We start from the raw sequence: 15,374 nt of genomic DNA on the forward strand, positions 1-15,374 counted from the left end.
TATTAATTAATAGATTCCATTTGGTAATGGCTATGACCCTGATGATTCTGAACTTGTGGAATGCTCTCTCCTTATTTAAAGGGGGAAATCAGAAACTGTTTGAGAAGTCTTAAAGGCTACAAAAAAAACTGGAACTTTTCACATAATCAGAAGAATCACTGAGTGATTTATTTTTTAATACGATGTCTCAACACTCAAATTATCATCACTTTGGAGAACAATTTAATCTCCACTAAAGTGGGTTCCTTGGCTCTATGGATTTGTCCTCCTGTGAAATCTTTTTCTTAAATACAAAATATTCTGTATAGATTACTTGTATTGTGAAAGTAACTCTGTATTTTAAGTGACCTCATAGGATAGGAAGTCTTCTGAGTCTTCTACTCTTGAGTAGATTATAATGGAAGAGACCCACTGTGCTCAGGCCTCAAACCTCTGAGATTCTAATAAACGGGAAGTGGAAAGAGTTCAAAAGTAAGGAGAAGGCAGATTTAACTTTCTTCACAACTTTGCCTTTGAATCAGCTAGAAAGTCAAGATAGGGCAAATAGTAATTCTCATTTTCAATTTATAAAATGGTTTAGTTCAGTGAGTAATTAATAAATTCTTAAATAATTAATATATTCCCAAATTAAACTTCACTTTAATTACTTAACTGAGGTGTAACAAATATTACACCTGTGTGTTGTAAGTTTATTATCTCATTTGAGAAAACAATAAGTCCAAGCTGAAATTATTATTAAGGGAAAAAAAAACTGTCATTGGTGTGCTGGACAGTCTTTGTTTGCCCAACTAGAGATTACTCCTTATTTATTATCTCCACCCTACTCTATTCTGGAAGACTGAACTTGTGTGGACTACATTAACAAGTTCCCTTGTCCTCTGACATTCTATTCAATTGGGTAAGCCCCAGAAGGAGGTTAGAAGAAAGGAGGAAAATGAAGTCTGAATGTGTTTTTTCTTCGACTTCCTTCCTGTGGGGTGAAATGGGTTGGCAAGCCCCTTGACTAAAGATCTCCGCTCCTGTCAAGGAATTCCTCTCATAACAGCCCTTTCTGTCTTTTTGCTCCTTCTGTTCTAAGGGTGGTATTAGTGCCATGATTCACTAGTCTCAAGGTACAGCACTACTTCTTCTGGTTTCCCTATTCTTTGTCCACATAGTTTTAAAAAACAGTCATTTTATTAAACACTCCTCAAAACACCCGATTTGAATTTATCACTTTTTTTTATCCTCCTAGGCCCCAGACTACCTCAAACAGTCATTTATCTTCTCAAGAACTTTGATGGTTTGGGGCCAACTATTCACCACATAGAATTAATCTTTAATAAGAAGACCTAGTTCTTTTGTTTTTTTGGTTTTTTTTTTTTTTTTGGTCATGCCACCCGGCATGTGGGATCTTAGTTCCCCAACCAGGGATCAAACCCACGCCCCCTGCATTGGAAGCATGGAGTCTTAACCACTGGACTACCACGGAAGTCCCAAGAAGACCTAGTTTTAAAATGACATTTTCTTGTAATTATATTTCAGAGGAAACAGACATTCTGCATTATCATTTAACATTTGAGTTCTTGTCCTCTATTCCATTACATCTTACAGTCTTTAGGGAGAAAAAGGTTGTAGACTAAAATACAAAATTTCAAAAATAGCTAAAATGTTATATTATCTGATTGAAAATACATATTAAAATAAAAATATGTTTTCTCTTGTAAGAGATACGTTTTTAAATTTTAATGACTGGTTTTGGCTACCGTGGAGTAGCTAGGAACAGATTTGAACTCCTATTGTGAATACAATAAAAACTGGAAAAAATTCTAAATTTAAAAAATAACAATTTTTAGGCACTGAAAAGCTACCACCCAGGGCTATCTATGATCCTTGAGAGAAGTGAGGAAGATGAGGTGAGCCCTGCACTCACTGGCTTTTTCACTGAGGCATTTTCCAAACTGTTGTTAGCCAGGAAAATAGAGCCCAATCAGAGAGTACAGTCTCACTGGGTGAAGAAAACAAAGATCAGAGTTCAGGATTACATAGTCAGTGGGATTTGAGGATCAGAATACTAAAGAGAAAGAGGCCAACACAAGGAGGCCAAAAATATGCATTAAAATTTCCCTCTGGGACTTCCCTGGTGGCACAGTGGTTAAGAATCCACCTGCCAATGCAGGTGACACAGGTTTGAGCCCTGGTCCGGGAAGATACCACATGCTGTGGAGCAACTAAGTCCGTGCACCACAACTACTGAGCCTGTGCTCTAGAGCGCGCAAGCCACAACTACAGAGCCAGTGTGCCACAACTACTGAAGCCTGCATGCCTAGAGCCTGTGCTCTGCAGCAAGAGAAGCCACCGCAATGAGAAGCCCACGCACTGCAATGAAGAGTAGCCCCGCTTGCCGCAAGTAGATAAAGCCCGTGCACAGAAACGAAGGCCCAATGCAGCCAAAAATAAATAAATAAATTTATTAAAAATATATATATATACCTCTGGTCATTGGCCAATACATAAGGTTTGCATGTTTATTATGAAGCACTGGGAGATATACCAGAGAATAGCTGTTGTGATACTGAAAGGTTGGTTAGAGATTTTAGAAGCTGCACAGACTGGATTTTGGGCCCACTAGAACAGGAAGTCCATCACAAACAGGGCTTTTAGTCTAGGAAGGTCAGCCTTACAAGTGAGGACAAAAAACCAGGAGTAAGAATATAACCAGCATAGATCAGGGCCACACGTCCTTAAATTAAGTCATTCAAAGTAGATGCTGGTAATTTACTGCTTGCCAGAGCAAAATATGACAAAATCTAGAAGAGTATATAATATAATCAAGAACTCCCACATACAAGAATTCACACTGTTTAACATAAAATTAAAAATTACTAAACAAGCAAAAAACAACAACAGAAACAACAGGTAATCACTTATATTCGAGATGTAAAATAGTCAATAGGTCCAGACCCAGATATAATTAAGGAAATGGAGTTGCAGAAAAAGACTTCAGAATTACTGTGAATAATATAATAAAGGGGGAGACAGACCTTCAACATGGCGGAAGAGTAAGCCATGGAGATCACCTTCCTCCCCACAAATACATCAGAAATACATCTACATGTGGAACAACTTCTACAGAACACCTACTGAACCCTGGCAGAAGAACTCAGACCTCCCAAAAGGCAAGAAACTCCCCAAGTACCTGGGTAGGGCAAAAGAAAAAACTGAGACAAAAGAATAGGGACGGGACCTGCACCAGTGGGAGGGAGCTGTGAAGGAGGAAAGGTATCCACACACTAAGAAGCCCCTTCGTGGGCGGAGACTGCTGGGGGCGGGGGCGCGGAGATTCGGAGCCAGGGAGGACAGCGCAGCAACAGGGCTGCAGAGGACAAAGCGGAGAGATTCCCGCACAGAGGATCGGTGCCGACCAGCACTCACCAGCCCGAGAGGCTTGTCCGCTCACCCGCCAGGGCGGGTGGGGTCTGGGACCTGAGGCTCGGGCTTTGGAGGTCGGATCCCAGGGAGAGGACTGGGGTTGGCGGCGTGAAGACAGCCTGAAGGGGCTAGTGCACCACAGCTAGCCGGGAGGGAATCCGGGGAAAAGTCTGGACCTGCCTAAAAGTCAAGAGACTTTTTCTTGCCTCTTTGTTTCGCGGTACATGAGGAGAGGGGATTAAGGGCTCAGCTTAAAGGAGCTCCACAGATGGGCGCGAGCTGCGGCTATCAGCGTGGACCCCAGAGACAGGCATGGGACGCTAAGGCTGCTGCTGCAGCCACCAAGAAGCCTGTGGGCACACACAAGTCACTATCCACACCTCCCCTCCCAGGAGCCTGTGCAGCCCGCCACTGCCAGGGTCCTGTGATCCAGAGACAACTTCCCTGGGAGAACGCACGGCGTGCGGCAGGCTGGTGCAACGTCACACCGGCCTCTGCAGCTGCAGGATCACCCCACATCCGTACCCCTTCCTCCCCCCAGCCTAAGTGAGCCAGAGACCACAAAGCAGTGGCTCCTTTAAACCTGTCCTGTCTGAGCAAAGAACACACGCCCTCAGGTGACCTACATGCACAGGCGGAGCCAAATCCAAAGCTGAACCCCAGGAGCTGTACGAACAAAGAAGAGAAAGGGAAATCTCTCCCAGCAGCCTCAGGAGCAGCGGATTAAATCTCCACAATCAACTTGATGTACCCTGCATCTATGGAATAACTGAATACAAAAAGAATCATCCCAAATTGAGACAGTGGACTTTGGGAGCAATGATATATTTTTTTTTTCCTTTTCTCTTTTTGTGAGTGTGTATGTGTTGGCTTCTGCATGTGATTTTGTCCGTATAGCTTTGCTTTTACCATTTTTCCTAGGGTTCTGTCCATCCGTTTTTTTTGGGTTTTTTTAATACAGTTATTAGTGCTTGGTATCACTGGTGGATTTGTTTTTTGGTTTGGTTCCTCTCTTCATTCTTTTTTCTTTTCTTAAAATTACTTTAAAATTTTTTTTAATTTTTAATTATTATTTTTTAATTTAATACCTTTATTTTATTCTATTTATTTCTCTTTCTTTCTTTCTTTTTTTCTCCCTTTTATTCTGAGCCATGTGGATGACAGGGTCTTGGTGCTCTGGCCAGGCATCAGGCCTATACCTCTGAGGTGGGAGAGCCGAGTTCAGGACATTGGACCACCAGAGACCTCCCAGCTCCACGTAATATCAAACGGCAAAAATCTCCCAGAGACCTCCATCTCAATGCCAAGACCCAGCTCCGCTCAACAACCAGCAAACTACAGTGCTGGACACCCCATGCCAAACAACTAGCAAGACAGGAACACAACCCCACCCACTAGCAGAAAAGCTGCCTAAAATAATAATAAGGTCACACACACCCCAAAACACACCACTGGATGCGGACCTGCCCACCAGAAACACAACATCCAGCCTCATCCACCAAAACACAGGCACCAGTCCCCTACACCAGGAAGCCTACACAACCCACTGAACCAACCTTAGCCACTGGGGACAGACACCAAAAACAACGGGAACTACGAACCTGCAGCCTGTGAAAAGGAGACCCCAAACACAGTAAGTTAAGCAAAATGAGAAGACAGATACACACGGCACATGAAGGAGCAAGGTAAAAACCCACCAGACCAAACAAATGAAGAGAAAATAGGCAGTCTACCTAAAAAGGAATTCAGAATAATGATAGGAAAGATGATCCAAAATCTTGGAAATAGAATGGAGAAAATACAAGAAATGTTTAACAAGGACCTAGAAGAACTAAAGAGCAAACAAACAATGAGGAACAACACAAAAAATGAAATTAAAAATTGTCTAGAAGGAATCAATAGCAGAATAACTGAGGCAGAAGAATGGACAAGTGACTTGGAAGATAAAACAGTGGAAATAATTACCACAGAGCAGAATAAACAAAAAAGAACGAAAAGAATTGAGGACAGTCTCAGAGACCTCTGGGACACCATTAAACGCACCAACATTCGAATTATAGGGGTCCCAGAAGAAGAAGAGAAAAAGAAAGGGACTGAGAAAATATTTGAAGAGATTATAGTTGAAAACTTCCCTAATATGGGAAAGGAAATAGTTAATCAAGTCCCGGAAGCACAGAGAGACCCATACAGGATAAATCCAAGGAGAAACATGCCAAGACGCATATAAATCAAACTATCAAAAATTAAACACAAAGACAAAATATTAAAAGCAGCAAAGCAAAAACAACAAACAACACACAAGGGAATCCCCATAAGGTTAACAGCTGATCTTTCAGCAAAACTCTGCAAGCCAGAAGGGAGTGGCAGGACGCATTTTAAGTGATGAAAGGGAAAAACCTACAACCAAGATTACTCTATGCAGCAAGGATCTCATTCAGATTCGACAGAGAAATTAAACCTTTACGTAAAAGCAAAAGTTAAGAGAATTCAGCACCACCAAACCAGCTCTACAACAAATGCTAGAGGAACTTCTCTAGGCAGGAAACACAAGAGAAGGAAAGACCTACAATAACAAACTCAAAACAATTAAGAAAATGGTAATAGGAACATACGTATCGATAATTACCTTAAATATAAATGGATTATATGCTACAACCAAAAGACATAGACTGGCTGAATAGATACATAAACAAGAACCATATATATGCTGTCTACAAGAGACCCACTTCAGTCCTAGGGACACATACAGACTGAAAGTGAGGGGATGGAAAAAGATATTCCATGCAAATGGAAATCAAAAGAAAGCTGGAGTAGCAATTCTCATATCAGACAAAATAGACTTTAAAATAAAGGCTATTACAAGAGACAAAGAAGGACACTACATAATGATCAAGGAATCAATCCAAGAAGAAGATATAAAAATTGTAAATATTTATGCACCCAACAGAGAAGCACCTCAATACATAAAACAAATGCTAACAGCCAAAAAAGGGGAAATCGACAGTAACACATTCATAGTAGGGGACTTTAACACCCCACTTTCACCAATGGACAGATCATCCAAAATGAAAATAAATAAGGAAACACAAGCTTTAAATGATACATTAAACAAGATGGACTTAATTGATATTTATAGGACATTCCATCCAAAAACAACAGAATACACTTTCTTCTCAAGTGCTCATGGAACATTCTCCAGGATAGATCATATCTTGGGTCACAAATCAAGCCTTAGTAAATTTACGAAAGTTGAAATCGTATCAAGTATCTTTTCTGACCACAATGCTATGGGACTGGATATCAATTACAGGGAACGATCTGTAAAAAATACAAACACATGGAGGCTAAACAATACACTACTTAATAACCAAGAGATCACTGAAGAAATCGAACAGGAAATCAAAAAATATCTAGAAACAAATGACAATGAAAACACGATGACCCAAAACCTACGGGATGCAGCAAAAGCAGTCCAAACAGGGAAGTTTGTAGCAATACAAGCCTACCTTAAGAAACAAGAAACATCTCAAATAAAGAACCTAACCTTACACCAAAAGAAATAGAGGAAGAACAAAAACCCCAAAGTTAGCAGAAGGAAAGAAATCATAAAGAACAAATCAGAAATAAATGAAAAAGAAATGAAGGTAACAATAGCAAAGATCAATAAAACTAAAAGCTGGTTCTTTGAGAAGATAAACAAAATTGATAAACCATTAGCGAGACTCATCAAGAAAAAAAGGGAGAAGACTCAAATCAATAGAACTAGGAATGAAAAAGGACAAGTAACAATTGATACAGCAGAAATACAAAGGGCCATGAGAGATTACTACAAGAAACTATATGCCAATAAAATGGACAACCTGGAAGAAATGGACAAGTTCTTAGAAATGCACAACCTTCCCAGAATGAACCAGGAAGAAGTAGAAAATATAAACAGACTAATCACAAGCACTGAAATTGAAACTGGGACTAAAAATCTTCCAACAAACAAAAGCCCAGGACCAGATGGCTTCACAGGCGAATTCTATCAAACATTTAGAGAAGAGCTAACACCTATCCTTCTCAAACTCCTCCAAAATATAGCAGAGGGAGTAACACTCCCAAACTCATTCTACAAGGCGACCATCACCCTGAAACCAAAGCCAGACAAAGATGTCACAAATAGGGGCTTCCCTGGTGGTGCAGTGGTTGAGAGTCCGCCTGCTGATGCAGGGGACACGGGTTCATGCCCCGGTCCGGGAAATTCCCACATGCCGCGGAGCAGCGGGGCCCGTGAGCCATGGCCGCTGAGCCTGCGCGTCTGGAGCCTGTGCTCCGCAACGGGAGAGGCCACAACAGTGAGAGGCCCGCGTACCGAAAAACAAACAAACAAAAAAAGATGTCACAAATAAAAAAACTACAGGCCAATATCACTGATGAACATAGATGAAAAATCCTCAACAAAACACTGGCAAACAGAATCCAACAGCATGTTAAAGGATCATACACCATGATCAAGTGGGGTTTATCCCAGGAATGCAAGGATTCTTCAATATACACAAATCAATCAATGTGATACACCATATTAACAAACTGAAGAAGAAAAACCATATGATAATCTCAATAGATGCAGAAAAGCTTTCAATAAATTCAAAACCCCTTTATGATAAAAACCCTCCAGAAAGTAGGCATAGAGGGACTTACCTAACACAATAAAAGCCATATATGACAAACCCACAGCCAACATCTTTCTCAATGGTAAAAAATTGAAACCGTTTCTACTAAGGTTTCTACTAAACCTCCTACTAAGGTCAGGAACAAGACAAGGTTGCCCACTCTCACCACTATTATTTAACATTGTTTTGGAAGTTTTAGCCACAGCAATCAGAGAAGAAAAAGAAATAAAAGGAATCCAAATCGGAAAAGAAGAAGTAAAGCTGTCACTGTTTGCAGATGACATGATACTATACATAGAGAATCCTAAAGATGCTACCAGAAAACTACTAGAGCTAATCAATGAATTTGGTAAAGTAGCAGGATACAAAATAAATGCACAGAAATCCTTGCATTCCTATACACTAATGATGACAAATCTGAAAGAGAAATTAAGGAAACACTCCCATTTACCATTGCAACAAAAAGAACAAAATACCTAGGAATAAACCTACCTACGGAGACAAAAGACCTGTATGCAGAAAACTGTAAGACACTGATGAATGATACAAGAGACAGAGAGATATATCATGTCCTTGGTTTGGAAGAAGCAACATTGTGAAAATGAATATACTACCCAAAGCAATCTACAGATTCAATGCAATCCCTATCAAACTACCACTGGCATTTTTTACAGAACTAGAACGAAAAATTTCACAATTTTTATGGAAACACAAAAGACCCCAAATAGCCAAAGCAATCTTGAGAACAAAAAACAGAGTGGGAGGAATCAAGCTTCCCAACTTCAGACTATACTACAAGGCTACAGTAATCAAGACAGTATGGTCCCGGCACAAAAACAGAAATACAGATCAACAGAACAGGATAGAAAGCCCAGAGATAAACCCACGCACATATGGTCACCTTATCTTTAATAAAGGAGGCAAGAATATACAGTGGAGAAAAGACAGCCTCTTCAAGAAATGGTGCTGGGAAAACTGGACAGCTACATGTAAAAGAATGAAATTAGAACACTCCCTGACACCATACACAAAAATAACCTCAAAATGGATTAAAGACCTAAATGTAAGGCCAGACACCATCAAACTCTTAGAGGAAACCATAGGCAGAACACTCTATGACATAAATCACAGCAAGATCCTTTTTGACCCACCTCCTAGAGAAATGGAAATAAAAACAAAAATAAACAAATCTGACCTAATGAAACTCAAAAGTTTTTGCACAGCAAAGGAAACCATAAACAAGGTGAAAAGAGAATCCTCAGAATGGGAGAAAATATTTGCAGATCAAGCAACTGAAAAAGGATTAATTTCCAAAATTTACAAGCAGCTCATGCAGCTCAATATCAAAAAGCAAACAACCCAATCCAAAAATAGGCAGAAGACTTAAATAGACATTTCTCCAAAGAAGATATACAGATTGCCCACAAACACATGAAAGAATGTTCCACAACATTAATCATTAGAGAAATACAAATCAAAACTACAATGAGATATCACCTCACACCAGTCAGAATGGCCATCATCATAAAATCTAGAAACAAATGCTCGAGAGGGTGTGGAGAAAAGGGAACACTCTTGCACTGTTGGTGGGAATGTAAATTGATACAGCCACTATGGAGGACAGTATGGAGGTTCCTTAAAAAACTAAAAATAGAACTACCATATGACCCAGCAATCCCACTACTGGGCATGTACCCTGAGAAAACCATAATTCAAAAAGAGTCGTGTACCACAATGTTCTTTGCAGCTCTATTTACAATAGCCAGGAGACGGAAGCAACCTAAGTGTCTATCGACAGATGAATAGATAAAGAAGATGTGGCACATATATACAATGGAATATTACTCAGCCATAAAAAGAAACGAAATTGAGTTATCTGTAGTGAGGTGGATGGACCTAGAGACTGTCATACAGAGTGAAGTAAGTCAGAAAGAGAAAAACAAATACCGTATGCTAACACATATATATGGAATCTAAAAGAAAAGTGGTTCTGAAGAACCCAGGGGCAGGACAGGAATAAAGTTGCAGAACTAGAGAATGGACTTGAGGACATGGGGAGGGGGAAGGGTAAGCTGGGATGAAGTGAGAGAGTGGCAATGGACATATATACACTACCAAATGTAAAACAGATAGCTAGTGGGAAGCAGCCACATAGCACAGGGAGATCAGCTCGATGCTTTGTGACCACCTAGAAGGGTGGGGTAAGGAGGGTGGGAGGGAGATGCAAGAGGGAGGAGATATGGGGATATATGTATATGCATAGCTGATTCACTTTGTTATAAAGCAGAAACTAACAGACCATTGTAAAGCAATTATACTCCATGAAAGATGTTAATACTTATATATATTAAAGTTAGTGGGAAATAATAAGGAAACGAATGAAAAATGAATGATTTTTGCAGAGGTTTAAAATCTATAAAAAATATCCTGGGCTTCCCTGGTGGCGCAGTGGTTGAGAGTCCACCTGCCGATGCAGGGGACACGGGTTCATGTCCCGGTTCGGGAAGATCCCACATGCCACGGAGCGGCTGCGCCCGTGAGCCATGGCCGCTAAGCCTGCGCGTCAGGAGCCTGCGCTCCGCAACAGGAGAGGCCACAACAGTGAGAGGCCCACGTACCGCAAACAAACAAACAAACAAAAATCCTAATGGACATTTTAGGACAATGGAACAGCAAAATATAGTATCTGAATTAATAACTTATCGAATAATTTTAACAGCACACTGACCGGAGGAGAAGACAAGTTCAGTGAATGTAGAGATAAAACTTAAGTAAAACCCAGGAAAAGTGTGGGGACCCTCTGTAAGACTGTGGACCTCAGAATTCTCTCCTTCTCACACTAGTTTAGGTCTGCACCCACAGTTCATCAAAGTGACATTTAAGTGTCCCTACCAGTCTCTAGCTACAGCAGCTCCTGCTCCTGTAAGCAGAAAATCTATTTTATCTATGATTCTTTATATTTGCTTATCTCTCCAGATTTTGCATGGTGGTTTGCCCGGTAACCTCAGTTTCTCCAATAAGCCCAAGATAAGTCATTGATTTTCAGATTATTTTTCATGATTTTTCTTATGAGTGATGACTTCTAATTTCCTTGCATGTCAGAGTTGAAACTGGAAATCTGCATACATTTTTAAATAAACTTTTTATTTTAGAATATTAATATACATTTTTCAGAATTTATCTCTTAATCCAAAACCAAAATGTCCCTAATACCAAATAAGGAGACATTTTTCAGAATGTCCCTGTTTCTCTTTCTTTTTCTTTCTTTCTTTTCTTTTTTTTTTTTTTGACAGGTTCAGTCTCCTCCAAAGGAAATGCTATGTCTGTAACTGGTCCTTGCATGTGTCTCAACTGCAGTTTCATAGATGACAATCTTCTCAATAATGGCACTGGATCAATTGGACTACACATATTTATCTTTAAAAGAACCTGGACCTGTATTTTATACCACATACAAAATTACTCAGATATTGGTCATAGACTTATGTGAAAGCTAAACAACAAAGCCTCTACATAAATAAAAATAAAATACATCCATGCAGTAGCCATAAAAATACTGACATTTGTTAAAATTAATAACTGTTCAGTAAACTAAATTTTCAAGAGAATGAAGGTAAGATAAAACTGAGAGAAAATAACCTCAATACATATGTATCAACAAAACATACAAAGAATTCCTATTAAATGAGAAAAAGAACATTCAATTGTTAATGGGTAAGATTTAAACAAAACTTCCTAAAAGAGAATATCAAAATAGACAATAAATATATAAAAAGATCCTCAAAGTATTAGTTTTCAGAGGACTGCAAGATAAAACCACTCCATAACCACCAGAATAGCTAAAATGAAAAAGACCAAAAAAGGATGTGTGAGGGTGTGGAGCAAATAGAAGTTTTACTGTTATCACCAATTTGGGAAAATATTTGCCTTTTCCTACAAATGCCATACATAATTATAATCCTTGACCTACCAATTCCTACACAGTAATAAAAAAAGACTTATTACTGATACACACAACATGTATGAATCTGACAAACTTAATGCTGAGTGAAATAAGCCAGACACAAAAGAGTACATGACGTATGAGCCTATTTACAGGAAGTTCAAAAAGAAACTAATATGGTGATAAAATCAGGATACTGGTATGTGTGTGGTGGGGATTACTGTCTGGGTAGGGACACGAGGGAATCTTCAGGGAGGTCTAGAATGTTTTATATCTTGATTAGGGTAGTGGTTACACGAGTGAATCAACACATACAATTTTATCAAGCTATATATTTAAGATCTGAGCACTTTAGTTTGTGTAAGTTATATCTCTATTTTTTAAAAAGACGTATTCTCCTCTCCCATCCAAATGAACTCAATATAAGGTTGAAATCTTTGCTCCTCACACAATCAACCTTTTGTCCTGATGCAAGGACCAAACAGCAATGTTACCTTCAAAATATAAACATATTTTCCTTTAAAATTTAATTGTTAATATATTTTTCATAATAATAATAAGCTTCCTTTTGATTGTTCATGTTTTAAAAAACTGAATCAGCCTGCTGCCAAGTATATACAGAATCATCTAGTCCAATGTTTTTGTGAAATATTGAGTAGTGGGAATGTGAGACTAATCAAAGATCTAAAGCAAACATATTTTTAGGGTTGAATGGACGTTTCTGCTGCAAATTGTCTCCCAAGTAAAATGTCTAATTTGGGGGTCCCTTCATTGTCTAGTGACGATCCTTGAATTAAGAACAAAAGACTATACCTACCAGTTAACGCTTTATATATAGTTTTCCTTAGGTTTGCAGAATATTTGCTTAGTACTAGTCAGTCAATTCCAGTTAAACCATTTAGCAATAATGTAACAAACCAGGAATCTAGAGATATGGAACCGGGGAAAGTTTACACTAGTTTAACAGAAATATAATCTGTACGTAATATCAAGTATCTTTTGGGGCATTTGTATTAATGACGGATCAGCCATTTGGGAGTGATTATAGCAGAAAGCTCCTTGTATTAGGAATCTGGCATCAACACTATTTAATCATGGAGCACTGGCCGAAGCTCTGGGTCTCAACTTACTTCTACATATAAAATAAAGGGTTATTTCTAAAGTTCTTCCACTCTATTGCCTAAGAGAAAGTCCCACAATAACTTTTTCATATACTATATTATGACTTTCTCCATACTAGTCACTTACATATGTGAACTTACTAGAAATTTAATCATTTTTTGCACTTTATATATAGATCAGTGCTTTGCTAACTATGAGGAAAAGAGAGCCATTTTGATATATGTGGCAGTACTACTTTAAGAAAACGTCATGGTATGCATTAGATCTCCATTCTCTCTCCCCTTTTCATTATGTAGCATGAAAATATTCTATATCTTGATTAACGTAGAGATTGACTACACTATGCTCATCGCTGCATACTGTACCTGATTATAGAAATACTCATCTGAATCATCTGAAAATACTCATCTTATTCATCTGTAATGTTCTCTCAATCCTATATCAAAAATTGTACCCAGGCAAGTTGGGAGGGCCTTGTTATATAATCAGGTCCCGCCCACCCAAATATAAAAGATACAATAAACAAGACAACAAACTGTTAAATATTTTCTACCTTTGTAAAAACAAATATACCTTTACAATATTTTTTTTAATGTGGTAAAGGAACAGTAAGATGCACAGCACAGTTTCAAAATTAATTTACTTTCTTGCCAAAAACACCGTGACGCAAGGGGGGGTTGCAACTCCGTGGGGACGTTGCATTCTAGGCAAGAGCTCCCCGAGACTTAACCTCCAGAGAAACAACCTAGGACAAGAGACACCCTTGACTACTAGTGTGAACCTCTCTCTGACCTGAAGCTTCTCTTCCAAAACACAACCAAAGGGCTTCCTTGGTGGTGCAGTGGTTGAGAGTCCGCCTGCCGATGCAGGGGACACGGGTTCGTGCCCTGGTCCGGGAAGATCCCACATGCCGCGGAGCGGCTGGGCCCGTGAGCCATGGCCGCTGAGCCTGCGCGTCCGGAGCCTGTGCTCCGCAACGGGAGAGGTCGCAACAGTGAGAGGACCGCGTACCGCAAAAAAAAAAAAAACCAAACACAACCAAAGTGTAACCAGGGATATTAGGGCCAGAGCAAAGAGCCTCGACATCAGGTCACATTTGCCTACAGGCAAAAGACCTAGATACCTTTATTTTTAGGAAAATTTGACATGTGACCATTATCCTCTCGCTAATATTTGGGCCAGGTATATTAAATTGTCTAGTGTCCTTTGTCTCCAAAAGGTAAGGCAAAAGGTGGTCACTAGGGATACAAAAAGTTAGAGCTGAGGCCTTGGGACCATCAAACATACCTAAAAGTAGCTGGGGAGAAGTCCTGCTTCTCCACCCCGGGTTATGACAACACCCATACTTAGCAGGAAGCAGTTACAGTAAACAACCTGTGCCCATCAGCGCCCCTCAAGAATGAGAAGCAGGACAAAAGGCAGAGGAGGGATCTGTCACCGGCAAAGTCCATTAACAATTCCCAGGAAATAAAAACAGAATGTGGGCAATAAAGTCAAGTCTAACCTTTTTTTTCTCCTTTGGGCTTAGTCCGGTTTCATTTGCTCACAGGGGTCCGCATGCAGAGTCCACACACCGAGCACTTCTGACCGGAGTTCCCAGGGTCGAACGTCTGCGCCTGACACCTCAGCTTGGCTGGCTGTGCGCAGAAGGGCCGCGCGCGACCCCACAGTTCAAGATGGCGGTGGTGGGCTGTGCGCAGACGCGCTGCACCGGCACTGCCGGCTGGAGCCCTGAGCAGTACGCCTGCGCCAACCCACAAGAACTCCGCCCTCTCACCCGCTGACAAGACCCGTAGAAAGGAGCCCTGCCACGGCGTGTCAGGGAGAGCATGTACTGGGAAAGTAGGAGGTCGTACCTCTCCATTCTTTGATCAAAGAATAAAGATTTCCTTTGATTCTGAACAAAAAAAAAAAAGAAGGGAGGGAGGGAGAGAGGGAAGGAAGAAAAAGAAAAGAAAAAGAAGTAAGATTTCTCTTTATGCCACCTGGTCCATGCCTGGAATTCTCTGCCCACTTGATGACCCCCAAGCCCTACCTCCAGGGCTCTTCTTTAAAAGTCTTGCAAGAAACCTGAGGCTGAGGCAAGGTTGTTTTTTTTCTTTTGGCTGCACCCCACCGATCGAACCTGTGCCCTCTGCAGTGGAAGCACTGAGTCTTAACCACTGGACTGTGAGACAAGGTTTTAATCGAGACTTTTCAGAATTTTCTTTGCTCTACAACTGAATGTGATGATGGCAGGTCCA

The 15,374-nt window shown here is 40.2% G+C and overlaps 1 protein-coding gene across 1 annotated transcript in view; it reads left to right on the forward strand.

Moving 5' to 3' along the window:
* The window catches only part of VWDE (von Willebrand factor D and EGF domains), an 80,547-nt gene extending 65,681 nt beyond the window's left edge, over positions 1 to 14,866 (forward strand). The window contains 1 exon segment of the mRNA XM_067745592.1: positions 14,681 to 14,866. Coding sequence (XP_067601693.1) covers positions 14,681 to 14,866 — 186 coding nt within the window.
* Positions 14,867 to 15,374: the final 508 nt, after the last annotated feature.

Source organism: Pseudorca crassidens, chromosome 8, assembly GCF_039906515.1.
Source record: "Pseudorca crassidens isolate mPseCra1 chromosome 8, mPseCra1.hap1, whole genome shotgun sequence".
NCBI classification, from domain to species: domain Eukaryota; kingdom Metazoa; phylum Chordata; class Mammalia; order Artiodactyla; family Delphinidae; genus Pseudorca; species Pseudorca crassidens.